The sequence below is a fragment of the Rhinolophus sinicus genome, chromosome 12 (genome assembly GCF_057876585.1).
Source record: "Rhinolophus sinicus isolate RSI-liver-muscle chromosome 12, RSI-T2T, whole genome shotgun sequence".
Classification (NCBI taxonomy): domain Eukaryota; kingdom Metazoa; phylum Chordata; class Mammalia; order Chiroptera; family Rhinolophidae; genus Rhinolophus; species Rhinolophus sinicus.
In genome coordinates, this window is record NC_142512.1 from 12,619,647 (window position 1) to 12,639,736 (window position 20,090).

The 20,090-nt window shown below is 38.2% G+C and overlaps 1 protein-coding gene and 1 pseudogene across 3 annotated transcripts in view; one reads left to right on the forward strand and one right to left on the reverse strand.

Moving 5' to 3' along the window:
* STX8 (syntaxin 8) overlaps positions 1-20,090 on the forward strand; it is a 235,765-nt gene that overhangs the window by 45,841 nt on the left and 169,834 nt on the right. For all 3 annotated transcript variants that reach the window (XM_088801921.1, XM_019755240.3, XM_019755238.3), the window contains exons 5-6: positions 1,752-1,876; positions 14,395-14,487. In XM_088801921.1, coding sequence (XP_088658047.1) covers positions 1,752-1,876; positions 14,395-14,487 — 218 coding nt within the window. The remainder of the gene's footprint in view (positions 1-1,751; positions 1,877-14,394; positions 14,488-20,090) is intronic.
* LOC148756465 (small integral membrane protein 30-like) lies at positions 17,903-18,196 on the reverse strand (annotated as a pseudogene).

Below are 20,090 nucleotides of genomic sequence, written 5' to 3' on the forward strand. Positions count from 1 at the left end.
GTTTGTTTCTTGATACATGTCATATTCTTCTATAGGTTTTATAGTGTTAAACTAAAAATGAAATTAATCTAGTCTTTTGGGGATACTCATTTATTGAAAAATAATATTTCAGGGCATCCTGTGACTACAGTACAATACTTGGTAAAAGAATAATAATCAGCATTTTGTACCCACTGGTTATTGTGTTCCCAGCACTGTGTTAAGCACTTTGCACACATTTTACACATTCCCCACCCCACTCCTCCACCCCCGCCCCAGACCAGAATGAAAGCATTGTCCACAACAAGAATTTATACTTTGTAAGGGCAGGGATTTTGGTCTGTTTTGTCTATATTCTGTTTTTTTCTCACCCCCATTGATGAGAACAATGCCTACCACATAGTAAGTGCTAAGTAAATGTTTTTGGAATAAATGAATTATTTTATTCGATCCCTAGCAGCTCTCTGATGCAGGTATTACCATCCATATATTGATGGTAGGTGGTGAAGCCAAGATTTGAGCTTCTGCTGACAGCTGTTCACTCTGTGTTGGAGAGCACTGTGCTCGCCAACATATAATGCCACAGCTTTCAAAATTGTTAACTTAATAGGTGTCATGGACGTCTTGTCATGCCAGTATTAAGATGCAATCTTAGTTAAAGGTGATTTTTAGCTCCTGCCTTATAACTAATAGACATAGGTCTCATTTATGTAAAAGGTTAAACAATAGGGTAGCAGCTATTTGTAGACAGTACGAGAGATGTGAAAAGAAAGGGCTAGAAGAATTAACAAATAATGGAGATGTGAGTGAATACATATATACATATAATGTCCTGGAGCTGTACTGGCACGTGGCAAATGCTTAACCTGTGTAAACTGTTATCGTCACTGCTTCTACTGTTCCGTCACCATTGTCATTGTCATCATTTTTTATGAATCCTATGAACTGTACTCTAAAGTGAGAGACTGTTCACTTCTCGGTTGAAGTGGTCAGAGATGGTTTTGTGAACAAGATGGTCCTTGTGGCTTGGACAGAATGTGGGTCGGTGGGGATGGGAGAGGAGATAAGTGAGCTGAGAAAATCCTATAAACATGGGGACTGAGGCCGAAAACATGTGTTCTCTGTTTTTCAGACAGCGAGGAGACCAACATGTCTGGTGCAGAAGGGGCATGTGGGCTACTAGAGGGAGTAAAGATTACGATTGATAATTCAGAATTTGTTTATCATCTTATGAATGCTTCATTATATCCATAAAATTGTATTTGAAACCCTGCGTGTGTTTCTATCTGTAAGCCACCAAATACACTTTAATAGGAAATTATATGGTCATTTTTTAAAATGTTATGATCTGTACTCACAATGTTGTATCCTCCTGAGATATAATATTTGTGTCTTTGGTGTCACGTAGCCTGTGAGACAAACTTTGTCCTGATAAAAAGACTACTTCCATTTGGCCTTGTGTTTTTAAAATTTAAGACCCTCGTTTATGATTACTGACTCACAGGTGTCTTGGAAGATTAGTAAGAGTGTTACGTGCTGCCACAGTCTCCTGAAGAGGCTGTAATTCTCCGGGGGACCAGGCTTGTGCCTTATTCATCCTCATATCTCCTCCCGCACTGAACACAGTTGCTGGCATAAACTAAGGATGCAATAAATTGTGGTTGAATTGAATTTTCAAAGCATGCGAGGCTGGCTACTTCTGCACTTGGGGGAGTAATTTGCAGCAGAGCTCTATTTTTTGAGTTATGTAACACATTTAATCTTGTTCTTAGGTCCAGCCTGATGACGGGAGGGGCTAAGCGAGGCGTACCCAACCCTTGGCTTTTGGAGGAGCCAGAGGAGACCAGAGGTTTGGGTTTTGATGAAATCCGGCAACAGCAGCAGAAAATCATCCAAGGTACCGAAAATGCTCGAGGAGTTTGGGCTCAGAAACCTTGTCAGATTTTTATTACGATGGCCTTGAATGTTCTTTATACCCACTGAAGATTAGAGTGAGAACTATTGATCTTTTAAAGCCCTTGGCAGTTTTGTGCCTCAGGTACCTGAGGAATAGATAAATGATGTCATCCATCAAGGTAACTCCCGGAAGCGGTGCTTCTCTACTGGGAGAGCCATGCGGCGGCTCTGAATGTGATAAGCCCAGGTGAATCTGAGACTTGTGCCCCTTCCTTTTCTCCACAATTGGGAATTATCCTCTAAACACAAGACTCCATCTTTTTCTTATATAAAATAAGTCCGTTTGGTTTTTACCTTCAAGTTCATCTTGCCCAGTGGCTTTTAAACCTGCTAATTATTTTTGTACTTCTATTTTTAAAATTTTAGAAATAATGCATGATTGTTATACAAAGTCCAAACAATACAGAGGTACAAAGGTATATAAAATGAAAAGTTCTCAAACTGTAAACTATATATATATATATTTCCTCAAGCTTTTTTTCTCTATATATACAGAGGGTGCCAAAAAATGTATACACATTTTAAGAAAGGAATAAACTGTATTAAAATTATGCTGATGGTAACCACTTTGAGCACTTCTTGTAATTGCAGAAGTCAAACATGACTTGTATTCATCTTTTGTTATCGGTATATATTATTACAATTTTAATACAGTTTTTTCCTTTCTTAAAATGTGCATACGTTTTTTTGGCACCCTCTATATATTCAGTATAAGCACACATAGAATTTGCGTAAATGGGATCATGACATATAATTCCAGAGCTTTTAAAATTTTTAACTTAATATGTGTCGTGGACATCCTTTCATGCCAGTATTAAGATATGTTATTCTTTCTAATTCCACTTTTTAAAAACAGATTTTTTAGGGAATAGTGGTTATTATCATAAATAGCACATACTTAAAGTATATGATTCACTAAACTTTGATATATTGTGTACACCTGTGAAACCATCACTATAACCAAAATAATGAGCATAATCATTATTCTCAAAAGTTTTCTTTATATCTTTGTAATTCTTACTATTCTCCCTCTCCCAGTTCCCAGCCAGCTGCTGATCTGCTTTCTGTCACTATAAATTATTTTCTATTTTCTATAATTCTGTATAAATGGAATCATACAGTATGTACTCCTTTTGGGAGGAGGGCATCTGGCTTCTTTAAGCATAATTATTTTAAGATTCATCCCCGTTGTTGCGTGGATCAGTATTTCATTCTCTTACATTGCAGAATAGTAGTCCATGGTGTGAATTAACCACAATCTGTGTATCCATTCACCTGTTGATGAGTATTTCACTATTACAAATAAAATTGCTACGGACATTCATATGCATGTCTTTGTATAGACATACATTTTCATTTTTACTAGGTCAATACCTACCAGTGGAATGACTGAGTCATAGTAGGTATATGTTTAACTTTTAAAGAAATTACCACATCAGTTTCAAAAGTGGTTGTACTATTTTACATTGCCAACAGAATTTATGTCTTCTGATTGTTTCAGGTCTTTATGAAAACGTGGTATAGTCAGTCTTTTTCTATTTTAGACATTCTCATAGGTGTGTGCTGCATTTCATTCTGGTTTTAATATGTATCTCCCTAGTGACGAATGAATCTTTGCATGTGCTTCTCTGCCATCAGTATGTCTTGTTTGTGAAGTCTCTGTTCTAATTGTTTACCTGTTTTTATTTGGGTTGTTTCTCTTTCATTATTGAGTTGTAAGAATTTTTTGTATACTCTTTTATATGTCATTTGTCCGATACAGTTCTACAAACATTTTCTCCCCATCTCTGGCTTATATTTTTCATTCTCTTAACAATATCTTTTAAAGAGCAGCAGTTCTTAATTTTGATGAAGTCCAATTAGAAATCTTTGACTACCCAAAGCCACAAATATTTGATGCTTTGTTTTTTTCCTAGAAATTTTATAGTTTTAAGTTTGAAGTTAGGTCTGTGATCTACTTTGATTTAATTTTTTATATAATGAAGTATAAATAGAAGTTAAGTTCGTTTTGTTTTTTGCATTTGGATAGCTACTTGTTCTAGCACCACTTAAAAAAAGACTATCTTTTTCTACTGAATTATTCTACCTTTGTCAAAAATCAATTGACTGTATACATGTGGGTATGTTTCCGGACTCTGCATTTCATGGGTCTGTTTATTTATGTTTACATCAATGCCACACTGTCTCAATTATGGTATATTTATAAGGCTTTAAGTTAGGTAGTACAAGTCCTCCAATGTTGTTCTTTTTCAAAATTTTATTGGATACTCTAGGTCTTTTACATTTCCATGTGAATTTTAGAATCCGCTTTCATTTCTTACAAAAAAGCCTCTTGGAATTTTGATTGTGATTACATTGAAAGTTTTAGATTAATTGGGGGATTATTGACATCTTAACATGAATATGATATATCCCTCTATTTAGTTCTTTAATTTTTCTCAGCAGTGCTTTGCAGTTTTCACTGTGCATGTATTACACATTTTTTTTAATTTATTGGGGTGACAGTTGTTAGTAAAATTACATAGATTTCAGGTGTACAATTCTGTATTACATCATCTATAAATCCCATTGTGTGTTCACCACCCAGTCAGTTCTCCTTCCATCACCATAGATTTGATCCCCCTTACCCTCATCTACCACCCCCACCCCCTATTATACATTTTTAAAATCCAATTTATCTCTTAAGTGTTTCATATTTTGATTCTTTGATTAAAGGCATTTAACATTTTCGCTGATATATAAAAATAAAATTGATTTTTATATATTGATCTTGGGTCATGCAACCTTGCTAAAGTCACTGATTTGTTCTACTAGGTTTTTTTTTGTAGAATCTTTAAGGTTTCCTATACAAATGATCATGTCATCTGTGAATAAAGATAGTTTTACTTTTCCTTAAAGACTATTTTTTTAGAGAAGTTTTATGTACATAACAAAATTTAGAGGAGAGTATAGAGTTCCCATATACCACCCCCCAAACCCCACACACACATGCATAGATGGTCTCCCCCCATTATCAACACCCACTTACTAGAGTGGCACATTTATTACAATTAGTGAAACTACACTGACAAATTATAATTATCCAAAGTCCATTGTTTATCTTGCGTTCACTCTTGATGTTGTACATATGTGGGTTTTTATAAATATATAATGATGTGCATCCATCATTAGAGTATTATAAAGAGTATTTCCACTGTCCTAAAATCCTCTCTGCCCTGTCTATTTATCCCTCCTCCCCTTCAACCCTTGGCAGCCTCTAATCTTCTTACTGTCTTCATAGTTTTGCATTTTCCAGAATGTCATATAGTTGTAATTATATAGTATGTAGCCTTTTCAGATTGACTTCTTTCACTTAGTAATACGCATTTAAGTTTCCTCCATGCCTTTTCATGGTCTGATTGCTCATGTCTTTCTTAGCAGTGAATAATATTCCATTCCACTGTCTGGATGTACCAAATTTATCATTTCACCTACTAAAGGACATGTTGGTTGCTTACAAGTTTTGGCAATTATGAATACAGCTGCCACAAACATCTGCATGAAGTTTTTTGTGTGTACATAAGTTTCCAACTCTTTAGGTAAATACCAAGGAGTGTGATTTCTGGATCGTAGGTATGAGTATGCTTAGTTTTATGAGAAATTGCTAAACTGTCTTCCAAAGTAGCTACACCATTTTGCATTCCCACCAGCAACAAATGAGAGTTTCTGTTGTTCCACATCCTCGCCAGCATTTAGTGTTTTCAGTTTCTGGATGTTGGCCTTTCTAATGTGGGTGTGATGGATTACATTAATTAATTTTTGAATATCGAACTAGCCTTGCATACCTGGGATATGTCCCATTTGATTGTGGTGTGTGTGTGTGTGTGTGTGTGTGTGTGTGTGTGTATGTATATTTTTTTTTCTGCATTGTTGGATTTGATTTTCTACTATTTTTTGAGGATTTTTACACATATGTTCATGATTGATATTGGTCTGTGGTTTTCTTGTAATGTGTTTGTCTAGTTTTGGTATTAACATAATGTTGGCCTCATTGAATGAGTTAGGAAGTATTCCCTCTGCTTGTATCCTCTGAAAGAGATTGTAGAGAATCGTTGTAATTTCTTCCATAAATGTTGGTGGAATTCACCAGTGAACCCATCTAGCCTGGTGCTTTCTCTTTTGAGAGGCTATTAATTGTTAATTCAATTTCTTTAATAAATATGGGACTATTCTGATTGTCTATTCTTGTGTGAGTTTTGGCAGCTTGTGTCTTTCTAGGTTATCAAATTTGTGGGCATAGAGTTCATAATATTTCTTTATTATCCTTTTGAATGCCCATGAAATCTGTAGTAATGTTTCCACTTAGAAGTGTACTGTTTAGTCTCCACATATTTGGGGATTTTTAAGTTATCTTTCTGCTATTAATTTCTAGTTTAATTCTTTGTAGTCTGAGAGCAGACATTGTATGATTTCTATTCTTTTAAACTTGTTAAGGTGTGTTTTATGGATCAGACTGTGGTCTGTCTTGATGATTATTCCCTGTAAGCTTGAAAAGAATGTTTATTCTGCTGTCATTTAATAAAGTAGTCTATAGATATTCATTATGTCTAGTTGATTGATGGTGTTGTTGAATTTAAGTAGTTTTACTGATTTTCTGCCTGCTTGATCTGTCCATTTCTGATAGAGGGGTGTTGAGGTCTCCTACTATAATAGTGAATTCATCTATTTCTCCTTGCAGTTTTATTACTTTTTGTCTCATGTAGTTGGATGCTTTGTTGTTAGGTACATATACATTAAGGATTGTTATGTCTTTTTGGAGAATTGGCCCCTTTATCATTATGTAATGCCCCTCTTTATGCCTGATAACTTTATTTGTCTTGAAGTCTACTCTGAAATTAATATAACTACTCCTGCTTTCTTTTGACAAGTGTTGGCATGGTGTATCTTTCTCCATCCATTTACTTTTAATTTATATGTGTCTTTATATTTAAAGTGGTGTTCTTGTAGACAACGTATAGTTGGCTCCTGTTTTTCTATCCAATCTGACAGTCTCTGTCTTTTAATTGGTATAGTTTTACTTCTACATTTCATTGTGGATGCCTTTTATATATTTTTCTTACCTTATTACACTTGCTACAACCTCTAATACAGTGTTGAGTTGAATAGAAGTGGTAAGAGTAGACATCCTTGCCTTGTTTCTAGTCTTAGGAAAGAAGCATTCATTAGGAAGCCAGGTATTGGGAATTTTTATTTGTTTAGTACTACATATTTTATATCTCTAGAAATATCGTTGAAATTATTTTTCTGGGATTTAGTTAAGTTATTTGGGTCTTGCTTTGTAAGTCTGACAAGAGTAAAGTTTATTTTAGAGAGGAGATCAGCAGACTGTGAGCTGTGGGCCTGCCAGTTGTTTTTGTATGGTTTGCAAGCTAAAAATGGTTTTTCCATTTCAAGCAGTTCCAAATAGTCAAAAGAAGAATATTTTGTGACTGTAAACATTATATAAAATTCAAAGTTCAAATCCATAAATAAAATTTTATGGGAACACAGCCATGCTCGTTCATTTTATGTATTATCTATGGATGCTTTCCTGCTACGATGGCAGAGTTAAGTAGTTGCTCTAGACACCATATGAACCACAAAGCCTAAAATATTTGCTATCTGGCCCTTTACAAAAATATTTGCTTACTCTAGTCTAGAGATAATTTACACCACTACTGAGCTAAAACCATTATGAGTACTCTCTCTGATGCCCTATGAATCATGAGGTGACCTGGTCAGTGTGCATATGAACTGTGTCCAACCCTGTTTGAGCTCAGAGGATCATTCTCTCTGACCCTTTCAGGTGGCTTTTTTCCCCAGGCTTGGTTAGTTTCCTGACATAAACGCCCTGATAACACTCAGCTGAAGCCTCAAGATGAATCCTGTGTAAGTCTCCAGAATGTCCTCTCTGTGCACCTCTCTCCTCCCTGGGTCTGTGCCCTACCTGCCTCGTCACCTTGACCTATTTGGAATCTTCTCAGCTCATGGAGCCTGCCCAGCTCCATCCCCACACCACGGCCTGAGAACTGGCTCAAAGCCATAATCTGGGGCACTCATAGAACTCATCTCATTTGTTTCCCATCTCTCAGGGATCACGGTCCTTCAATTCATGACGTCCATGTCCTCCTGAAACTGCTGTTTTGTATATTTTGCCTGTGGTTTTGTGTTTCCTTTTCCAGTTGTTTCAGGCTAGAAGTAAATCTGGTCTCTGTCAGTCAGTCCAACTTGGCCAGAAATAGAAGCCTAATTCTCTTTTGAACTCCTGTTTCACAGTGAAATTATCCAGTAAATGGGACACTGTGCCTCTCTTGTGTCTTTATTTCTGCATACTTCACCCATGGTCAGGTTTGAAACAAAGTGAAAAAATTAAGAGCAATGCGGCTGTATACATAGCACATCCATTCATTTGCAGTGCTTTTATTCTTCAGGATTCATGGTTCCTCAAAAGCATGTCTTGCTAGATAATACTAATGAATTTTCTGGTATCGTTGCTTTTTGCCAGGAAACGCTGTTTTCAGTGAGGAAAAGCCTCCCTGTCTCGGAGAAGGTGCTACATTTAGTGATTGCTGTAGGTTGGGTGTGAGAGGATGCCACCGGCAAGGTTTTGTCATTGAGTCTCCAAGACAGAGAGCATCCTTACTGAGATGTGTACCCTTTGAGAGCCTCTGGGCCTTTGGGGTTTGTTGGAGGGGTGGGAGGTGAAGGAATTGAGGGGAGTAGCAGCACATATCGCAGGTCCGTTTGTTTTGCTCCTTTTACCTTTGTGTTTTGAAATGCTGTATCCTCTTTTGCTTTCCTAGTAAGCTGATTTTGAAGAATAAACACAGAAATGGAAGTCGTCTTTACATAAAACCCTTACTCGCCTTTTCTCTGCCTCCAGAACCTTGGTGATGTGCAGAGGTTGCTATGGCTTTGCTTCACTTCCGGGTCCTGTACTAGGTATAAATAAAGAACCATGAAGGGTCATTTGCAACTTCCTTTGCCTGTGGTAAACTGTTAGCCTTTCTGTACTTCAGTGGACCCTTAGAAACATTTTGAAAATCATCTAAAATAACAATTTATTGGTAGAACTCAGACTCAAGGCAACGAATGCCTTCCTTTCCTAACCTAGAGGCCAGGCCTCATGACAATCAGTCAGTCAGTCAATCTTGGCTTCTGTATTACTTAAGCTGTAATTTAGGCACAAATGGACATCAGGCAGAAGATGGATGAGGTGATGACAAGAACTAGATCACCTCAAAAATCCCTGAGATAGAACAAAGGAAGGTAGCTTTTTGATTAGTATATAGACCTTTGTCTGTCAGTCGATGGCAGACCTTGGAGAAGTTACGAGGTATCGTTCTATCTTGACTCAGGAGGTTTCTGTTAATGGAGTTTCCTAATTAGCTCTGTCTATTCTTACCGTTACTCTACAGGTGTTCTTTCTAGTTTCTAGTAGAAAGTTGCAAGTTAATTCTGGATTTCTGTGTTCTTAGGCCTCTAAATATTTTCATGTGAAATAGTGGTAGGGAAGGTGGCTAGTCAGATTCCATTTTATACTGGCAGATCTGAGTAGCTAATCTTTGAACCCTTGCAATCACAACTTCACAGATAACTTTCTTTAAAGATACCCTTTCTTGTATCTGTCACCTAGACCAGGATTGCTTTACTAAAATCTCAAAATAAAAACAAAAAGAAAAATGTCTATTCTTAGATCTTGCTCTGAGTCTTTCCAATGTAGTGATTAATTTTACCCTAATCTTTTAGTGTGACTAATCTTTTCCTCAATCGTGCCTTACTTCTCTTTATTCAGGGGGAGTTCCTTCTATATGTTCAATGTGTTTCCATTGCTTCTCTCTAGGCACCGGACAACACGGCATTAACTCCTTTTCTACCACCTAAACTCAGCTCTCTATTGACCAGAAACCCTTTCATGTGTCTAGCAGAGATATCATTTCTTTTTTCTACAAACCTAGAAGGCCCTCTGGTCATTCCTTGCTTTAAAACTTCATTTATAATGTACTTGCTCTGTGCCGCCGTTGGGCTCAGAACTGGGACAAAGACATAGGAAAGGAAGACACAGTCTCAGCCCTTGTCAAGTGCTCACTCGGGTCTGAGGAAGGTCCCTCTGTTTTATCGACTTGTTAAAATGTTGGTAACTTTTTGCTGTGGAAAATGTCAAACGTGTAAAAGTAGAGAAAGAGTGATTTCATTGTACCCATCAATTGCTTCAGCAGTTATTATTAACTCATAATCCACCTTGTTTCATCCATATGTCTACCCACCTACCCATCCCCTGGATTATTTTTGAAGCAATTCTCAGACATTATTTCACTAGTGAATATTCCAGAATATATCTGTAAAGTATGTTTTTAAAAGATTAGGGCTTTTAAAAAAGGTACAATACTGTCATCACCCTTAACAAGTTAACAATTCCTTAATATAATTAAATGTCAGTCAGTGTTCAGATTTCTATGATTGTCCTATGATTTTTTTTTTTTTTTAGGTTGTTCAATTCAGGATCTGTATGTAGTCTGCACATTGCAACTAATTGATATGTCCCTTAAGTTTCTTTACTAGATAGGTACCTTTACCCGTACACGCTCTCTCTTTCTTTTTTTTTTCCTGCAAGAGGTATTGCAAAAATTTCTTGGTTGAAGAAACAAAGTCACTTGCTCAGTAGTTTCCCACCATCTAGATCTTGCTATTTGTATCCCCATATATTAAAATGCTCCTCTGTCCCACATTTTCTGTAAATTGGTAGTTAGATTTAGAGGCTTGATCAGAATCAAGTTTGTTATTTTTGGCAGGAATGAAGCATGATGACTCTCTCTTTAGTTTTAATCTACAGCCACCAGATAGTCCTGTCACAAGTACATGATATTCAGTCAGACGATGGTTTTTCTGAATATCTAAAGATAGGAAGTCTCCAAACACCTAATTATTCCAAAGTGATTTTCAAAAAAAAAAATGATTGTATTAGTTTTCTATTGCTGTCATAATAAATTAGTACAAACGTAGTGACTTAAAATGTAAATTTATTACCTCACAGTTCTATAGGTCAGAAATTCAGTGTGGGTCTCACTGGGCTAAGATCAAGGCATTGGCAGGGCTGTGTTCCTTTCTGGAGGCACCAGCGGAGAATTCATCCCTTTGCCTTTTCCTGCTTCTAGGGGATCGTGGTCCCTGGAATCGTGATCCCCTTCTTGAATCTTCAAAGCCAGCTAGTTGCGTCCTCTCTCACCCTTCTTCATGTCTCCTTAGACCGCAGCCGGGAAAGGTTCTCTGTTTTAAGGGCTCATATGATTACACTGCATTCACCTGGATAATCCAGAATAATCTCCCATCTCAAATTCCTTAATGTGAATCAGAAATGTGAAGTCCCTTTTGCCATGTAAAGTCATATATTCACATGTTCTGGGGATTAGGGCCCGGATAGCTTTAGGGGGGCATTATTCTACGTGGCATGGTGGGCATCCAGTTTTTAAAAATTAATGCCATTATAAAATTGAAGCATGATTAATAGAGTGTGGTATATTGCAAAGGATCTATGGTGTAGATTACAGTAATGAGCTATCATTATGACATCATAGGAGTTTTGCATGGTTCTGCATGGCTGTCTGCATGATTCTTGATTGTTTACATTTTTGCAAGTAGCAGCATTTTATTTTGTTCATTGTCTCTAAAGGGACCATACCACCTCCCCTTAGAAAAGCTGCTTCAGGAGTTGCAGAAGCTCAGGTTGTCAATACGATTATTAGCTACACAGCATCTCAGTTACCTGGACCTTCTGTGTCTTTGGACTGTGGAATGAAAATTTACAGTAGCACTTAAACATAGTGAGGAGGAGCTAAGTTCTTATAGAAATGATTTGAGTGGAGTAGAATTTTTCAGCCCTCTTTCTGTTTTGCATTAGAGAGAGAACCTCTAGGTAGGTAAGGCAGACAGTGAGTCAAGGTTGAGAGGAAAGAGTGCAAGTGTAGGTATTTTTCATTCATAATCTATGTTTCTATTAGATAAAGCAACTTTATAACTTTAATGATTCTTTTCCTAATGACGGCTGAAGAGGACTCCCCTTTCCTCTTTTTAAATTGTTTTACCTTTTAATTCACGTTGACACTTGACCCTCCTTCCTATATATAGATTATTTTTGGTTTGCATTTAGCATTCTATAATATTGGTCATCCTATAGCAGCACTAGGTTGATGATAGATTTATCTTGGAGGCCATCCAAGAGGTTGTTGCTAAAGACCAAAAGGACCTCATTATAATGTGATTTTGCTATAAAATGGTCCCTTAGAACGATCCCTGGAGACAGCAGGTCATTTGTATAGTTTAAAAAGTACGAAGTGTCAAAAAATGCCACTAAGGGGTCCTTACCTCACACCATTAGTTTAAATAAATTCCAGATGAATTAACGAGTTAAGTGTAATGGCTTAATTCCATAAAAAGACTAGGAAAAAAATATAAGTAAATGTTAACGTGATCTTGGATAAGAAGACCTTTGTGGTTTCTGCTTTTGTAGATATGCCTTTTTGTGAAGCAGTCATTTAAAAATCCCCATCAGCAAATGAAGCTGCAATTGGCACGTTACCCTTATCTGGCATGTTGCTTGGGTAGCAACAGTCCTTAGAGTCAGCCTCGGAATTTTCTTCCACATGTACCTGAAAGCACAGGAAAACGTTCTCACAGAGATCACTGAGACTGCCTAGTTAAAAAAACAAACCAATATCACATTCTAAATAAAGGATTTTGAGTAACTTGAGTTCTCTTTAAATTTTCAAAATCTAGGAAAGTAATGCATTTTTTAAAAAATGCTATTTTACTATTTATTGTTTTATTTCCTGCTTTTTTTTTACCTAATAACATATCATGGACTTCTTTCAACATTAAAATATACATGGGCAATATTACTTTTAATGGCTATATAGTGTTTTCCTGTGTGGAGATACTATATGTTTTTAAACAAATCATATGTGGGCATTTAGATACTTCCTAATTTTTCACAATTGTAAATGTATCAGTGTGAGTCCAATCGGGAGAGAGAAAGTTGAGCAGGGAAAGTTTAATATACAAAATTATTATCTATGATAGGGAATTAGAGTAATGAGGGATTTGCTGGCAAGAAGAGAACAGGAAGAAATAGCAGGTAAGGTGCAGTCACTGACCCTCAGGCTGAGCTAGACAGCACAAGGAAACGCCCCATGTCCCCTGGGCTGAGATGCAGACCTTGTGGAGGGGGGCACAGCTGGGGGCACTGGATTTCAGGGAAGTCGCTGTAGTGCCCAGCCAAGCCGGTGAAACTTGCTAGAATCTGTCTTCTGGGTGCCGGGGAACACTGTTCATGGGGAAGTATCTAACTGGAGGCACTCTGTTATAAAACTGCCCAAGGAGGGGGTGTATCGGGAGAAGTTGCTGGCCTCGGGGTGCAGCTGGCCACTGTTCCCTGGAGGAGCTGGACACTGAAGAAGCTAGAAGCACTGCAGGGGCTTGTCAAGAGAGCAGGCTGAAGGCAGGACGCAAAACCCTTTCCTCCTGTAATGTCTCTGCATTCCCCTCTCCTGACAAAGCTGGTAAAGGAAAAAATATTGAGAGGATCCATCCAGATCCATTTCACAGAGCAGTCAAAAAGGGTGAAGTTGGAGCTAAAAGGCAATAAATTGATAACCAACACAGCAAGCAGTGCAAGGAACATCCTTGTATAGACATCATTGCATACTATCTGAATGTTTTCTCACATACATTCCCAGACATAGAATTGATAGATTAAAAAGGTGGGCACAGTTTGCTCTCTAGAAAGGTGTGGTATATTACCTATCCTCCTGTGACTTGGTGCTTAGGAGCGTCTAGTTCTTCACACTTTAGTTAACCCTGGGTATTAGCATTCTTTTTCATTTTTATTTCCTGTCTATATCATTTACTTATTTTAAAAAATTGGAAGATTAAGTCTTTCTTATTGATTTGTACATGCTCTTTATGTATTAAGTACTGGAAAGTTAAAATGTTGGTGTAGTCAGGGGCGACCGCTTAGCTCAGTTGGTGAGAGTGCGGTGCTCTTAACAACAAGGTTGCCGGTTCGATCCCCACATGGGCCACTGTGAGCTGCACCCTCCACAACTAGATTGAAACAACTACTTGATTTGGAGCTGATGAGTCCTGGAAAAAACACACTTAAGTAAATAAAAGTTAAAAAAAAGTTTATTAGTCAAATCTTATATATTACTTCATTTTGAATATTTAAAAATTTAATTCACCTGGAAATCATTTTAGTTTAAGGTATGAGGTAGGTATTTAATTTTTTCTTTATTTTGTTCCAATAATGTTAATTGTTTTCTCTTTTTCCAATTGATTTAAAATGTTCCATTTATCATTTATTGAATTGTGTTATAGGCTTGGGTATATTTCTGGACCTTCAGTTATTTTCCTTTGATTTTTATTTACTTGTACTTTCTCTTTTAGAACAGGACGCAGGCCTTGATGCCCTTTCCTCTATCATAAGTCGCCAAAAACAAATGGGGCAAGAAATTGGGAATGAGCTGGATGAACAAAATGGTAAGAACACGTCTGAGATGGACTAAATTTGCCAGCAGTATAAATACTGAAGGCTTGAATATTTGTTAAATGATTTTAATATTACAAACCATGTAAGTGGTTGAATATCCATGGATTATTATATTTAATTCAATTGAGGATGGTTTGGCAGATTTAGATTGTAGTAACTAAATACTATGTAAAGAAATTTGTTGACAAATTTGCCGTTCTCTGTAGCTGCTTTTAAAAATGCTTTCTTTTAGGATCCATTTATTCCAAGAGCTTTCCTTTATGTGTAATGCAGTGAAATTGCTTAGTGTGTTGTATGCTGCCGCGAGGGACAGCAAAGCTGCGGGGACTCCGTGTCATCTCCACGCCTGGTGTACCTGGCTCCTCTTCCATCACGAGTGCCAGGCTGCTGGGCAAAAAAGTGCTCGAAGATCTTTATTTAGGGCTTGGTGTGACACATCTGGTTGGAGATAGATTAATTTGCAGACCACAAGCATGATGGCTTGGGAGAGACAGCTTTAACTTGAGAGCCTACCCAAAAGGCTCCTGTGCACGAGGTGTGTGGCCAGAGGGGACAGGAACCGGAAAGAGAGTTGTAGCATTAGGAATGGAGAAGAGAGGATGGAGGCAGGGGACTGATGGCTCTTTAACTGTGATAGACACAGTCAGGGGAAATGGGAGGGTCACTGGTTTGTGAGTGGCGATCATAAGTCCAGTTTGGACGTGTCCAATCAGAGACACCAGTGAGATCTGAGTTGAAGTATTGAGTAGACAGTGTCAGATATGGTACCAGAGCTCAGTGAGAGGCCAGGATCAATGAGAAGAGATGTGAGAAGCTTCAGCATAGAGGTGATGTGTGAAAGTTTAGTTTCAGTGAAGCCCCTACTGTGTGCTAAGCACTTTCATCTGTGTCATTTCATTTCATCAGAACACAGCATCATGATGGCAGTGTTACCGGGTTTTGTTAGAGATGACGCTCAGAGCAGCTGAGGGACCCCCTAATGTGACATTACTTAGGCGTGACAGAACTGCATTTCCAACCCAGGGCTTCTGATTCCAATGTGACTGCCTTTTCTATTATGTTAGCTTCCTCTCTGAGGAAGACAAAGTAGGGAGAGAAAAGTTAAAAAGTAAGGGATTGTAAGGCTCATGATAGAATGACTTTCAAGTAAAGTTATCACGTATGAGTGAGCAGGGAAGCCCTGGGAGTAAGCAAATGCTTGCTCTGGAGGGAGGGCTGCCCCTGTCGAAACTGTACAGGTAGTCCTTCTCTTGATCTCTACGAAGGATGGGGTCATTTGTTCCCACAGTACTGTTCCATTTATCCATCATAAGTAAATAAGTACATTCCGTCTTCTATCATCTATCATAAATACATAGATTACTAAAGCAAATGGAGAAACTCTCTCTTTACAATCCTAATAGTGGTTTGTAGTAGTTTAAGCACAGAGAGGTGGACAGTTTAGTCCTTTTCCTGATGGTGCTAATGTGAATATGCTAATTCATGTATGTGCATATAATTCAGTTATTGGCCAGTTCCTTCCTTGAAAGTATTGGTAAGAAACTTAGCTCTGTAGAACATCTGTCTATCATATGTACAAGTGTTCTTTCTTCCAAGGAAATTTAGCCTGTTCAATGAGCCCAACTAAAAAGGATGCCAGCCACCATAAGGGTGAAGCGTGCCCATCCTATGATGTGCTTAGGTGAGCCACTGGACAGTGACCTAAGGGTCAGTGGTACACACTTTAATGAGGTGACATGCTGACTTCCCACATGAAATCACCATATATTTTTCCCACATAAGCAATCCCACTAACATGTCCTTATCTTGTCTTTTCTCTAGTTCAAGGGTTATCATACTTTGCTGCATATTAGAAACACCTGAGGAGCTTTTAAACCTCCCAAAGCCCAGGTCAAACCTGAGTTAGTTTCCTGTTGCTATTCTAACAAATTATCAGACTTAGTGGCTTAAAATAACACACATTTATTCCCTTGCAGTTCTGAAGATCAGAAGTCTGAAATCAGTGTCACTGGACTGAACCCAGTGTGTCCCTCCAGAGGCTCTAGGGGAGAACTCATTTTTTGGCCTTGTCTAGCTTCTAGAGCTGAATTCCTTGAATCCCTTGGCTCATGGCCCCTTTCTCCATCTTTGAAGCCAGCACTAGTCATCATGCTGCCTTCTTCTGGGTCAAATCTCTCTCTGCCTCACTTTTATAAGCACACTTTTGATTACATTTAGGCCCCAACCACATATTCTTGGATAATCTCTCCATCTCATATCCTTACTAGTTAATTTACGATTTAAAATTTTTTCCATTACAGTTGACAGACACCGTTCTATTAGTTTCAGGTGTACAACAGAGTGATTAGATATTTATATAACTTCCAAAGTGATCACCCTGGTAAGTCTAGTACCCATCTGACACCATATACAGTTATTACAGTATTATTGACTGTATTCCCTATGCTGTACTTCACATTCTTGTGACTGTTTTTATAGCTGGCAGTTTGTACATTTTAATCCCTTCCCCTTTTTTATCCTTAATTTATCAACACACCTGCGAAGTCCCTTTTGCCATATAAGGGAACATTCACAGATTCCAGGGATCAGGATATGGGTGTATGTTATTCAGCCTACCACATTACTTTCCTAAACTTTAAATGTGAAAATTCAGCTGAAGGGCTCTAGCAGAACTTTGCAATGGTAGTTCACTGATGTGTATATGAAATCTTTGCTCAGTTTGTGTGTTCAAGGAGCAAAGTGGTTATTTTCTTGCTCTTTCAAAGGACACACTGCTCTCTTCAATGCCAGTTTTTTTTGTGTTTTTTTTTTTACAACATATGGGTTTATATTTAATATAGTATTGCTAACCATGGGGGCATTAGTTAATATAAAGGCTTTTTAAAAAACATTAAATCTCTTCTCCATTTTAATGTCAATATAAAGTATTTTTTTTATATTAAATCTTTTCTCCTTTTCAACGTTAGATACATTGAATACATTTATCTAGAGTTTTTTTTCCCCCAAAGAAATAAAAGTTTTAAGTTATGACTGACTGTATTTGATATCTAAGTACAGTATCAACTTGGGAGATACCAAAACCAAAATCTAATAAAAATATGGAGAAAAGACTCCTCACTGACACAGGAGGCAGTGATTACAACTGAACAGTGGCGACTTCCTAGGCTCCTGGGCAAGAATTTCCTTCTTCCAGTGTCATTTGCTTTGAGAATTCTGAGACCATGAAATATTACTTATGTAAATTTCAGCAATCTTACTTCTTTGACCCTCTTTCTAACTAGCAAATACAAATTATAGACTGCATTTGTCAGTGCATTATTTGCTGTGAAGAAAGCATTTTTATTCCATTTAACATATATATATATATATCAATTTATTCCCATTTATAGGGAAACAACTAAGAATGTAAAAATTACCCTGTTTACTGTTACCCTGTTTACTGTTTTTTTGGACCTTTCAGACACCAAATCTCAGTTTTTAACCTAAATGGCACAAATGTTTTCAGGGCAAGGTTTGATTCAAGAGGCCCCTCAAAGTCATATCTGTCCATTTCTCTTTCGTGCATATACCCCCAGACAAGCGCAAATGCCTGTAATGCTGCGAACCACACCTAACAAGAGAGCGATTGCATTTCCAGCTTCTATTGCTTCAACAACAGGCAGCACCAAAAACAGTGGCAATGAGGGCTAAGAACAGTTGTGTTGAAAATTGAGGTCACAATGTTGGGACCTTGAGATGGCTGGATCATGAGTGCTGAAGGTTTCAAAGAAATAATATGTATATAATTCTGTCTGACTTGAAATATTCCCTTCCTGGAGCTCCGAATGCTGAAGCTAAGAGGTTCCAACGGGAGAGCACCTTCCAGGAAGCAGCCATTACAGGAATGATGAGGAGGGCGGAGTCTCTAAACTACATTTTCCATAATCTCCCCAATGCCAGGCTTGATGCTGTTGGGACACTTAGTCTTCCTTGTCACCTTGATTTCTTTCAGAAAGCAAGGAAAGGCTCAAAGATTGACAGAGATATCACAGGGATTGGCCAAATTTAGGATATCATTTGAACATCAAAAAGAATGATGAGCACTGGCACACACTAGCAGAGATTTGTGAAACAGCTATTTTATCCATCAGAACCATCTCTGTGGTTCTTCTTGGTGCTGACCTGAAGGCTGGGCCAATGCCAAAATTAGGTCTCAGAACCATCTATTTTGGTTAAGTCAGGCCTGTTCATTTTCTTGTTTCATGTTCTTTTCAAAAGGCCCTGTCCTCTTGAGCATGAACTTGAAGGAATTTTTCAGTAAACCAGTACCACAGCTCTTAGTTCTGGAACAGCGTCTGTGTCATCTTGACGGGAGCCCTTGTGTACCCAGCCATCCTTGGACGAAAGGGCACTAAACTCTGTGGTGCCATGAGGTGATCTTGGTTCAGCTCTTTACTCCTCTGTCCTGCCAACCCGCACCTTTGCCAGCTCCCAGCCCCCACACCCAGCACACAGTGAGGCCTCCATTTACTGGCATTGTCACTTGCTGCTAATCCTTCCCCTCATTAGGCTTGGTCACTGGCATATGAACAGGATAATTACGGGTGTTGGTCAGGCCCTTTTTAACTCTCTATGAGAAGATTGGAAACTGAATTCCTAAATTGATGATAATTCGACCCTTCAGCTTTGTGGTTCTAAGTACAATGTAGTTTGTTAGTAAGGTTTTGATACTTGATTCCAAAATGGCCTGGCTGGACTTTATCCGAGCCTATCGTTTGTCTCATTTAATGGAAACCAAGAGAATAATTCAGTAGGTTGGTAAATCCAATAGAGATATTTACAGCAAAAGTGGTGTCCTTCTCCAGTGTCTCAGGCTCTTCATTATGCGCTCGGGTCACAGCAAAAATCCAGATGGGCTGCAACCCTGTCCTCAACACCTATAGATATAATGGCCTTTTTGACTTGGACAGAAGGAATAAAGGCTGATTATAGTCCTAGAAGGCATATAATTTTTATCCTCAGAGAATCTCTCAGTTCCTATGAAAGAAAATGGCTGACTCTGCCCTATTTCTGAGGAGCAAATGTGCACATCAGAAAACCGCCAGCATGACTGCAGTCTCTCTGGGAGGCCACCACAGAGAAAACCCAGCTTATTTTGGCAACCGGTGGAAAAATACCTCGTGATTGTCTATGTACACATGTGTGTATCCGGGTCTAGAATGAAGATGAGGACTGGGGAGGTGTGGAGGGGAAAATGAAAAGGATGGGGTTCAAGTGTGTGATTCGCAGAGTCTCTGACGGTGACTAGCATGGCAGATGTGTATATGCACATATAACTATGTGAATGTTCGCCTGTGCACGTGTGGGATTTATATCCGTAATGTGAGCATATGAGAAGCAATATGAAAGTAGAATACTAAATATATTCTCTGAGCACATTCAACAAGGGCACTGGTTCTCAACTACTTAACAGCACATGGAAATCACCTGGGAGCTTTAAACAATACTGAAGCTGGGGCCTCACCCTTAGAGATTCTAATTTGATTGGAAAAGTGCCTCCTCTGCCCCAAGATGCCTACCCGAAAATAAGACCGGGTCTTATACTGTATTTCCT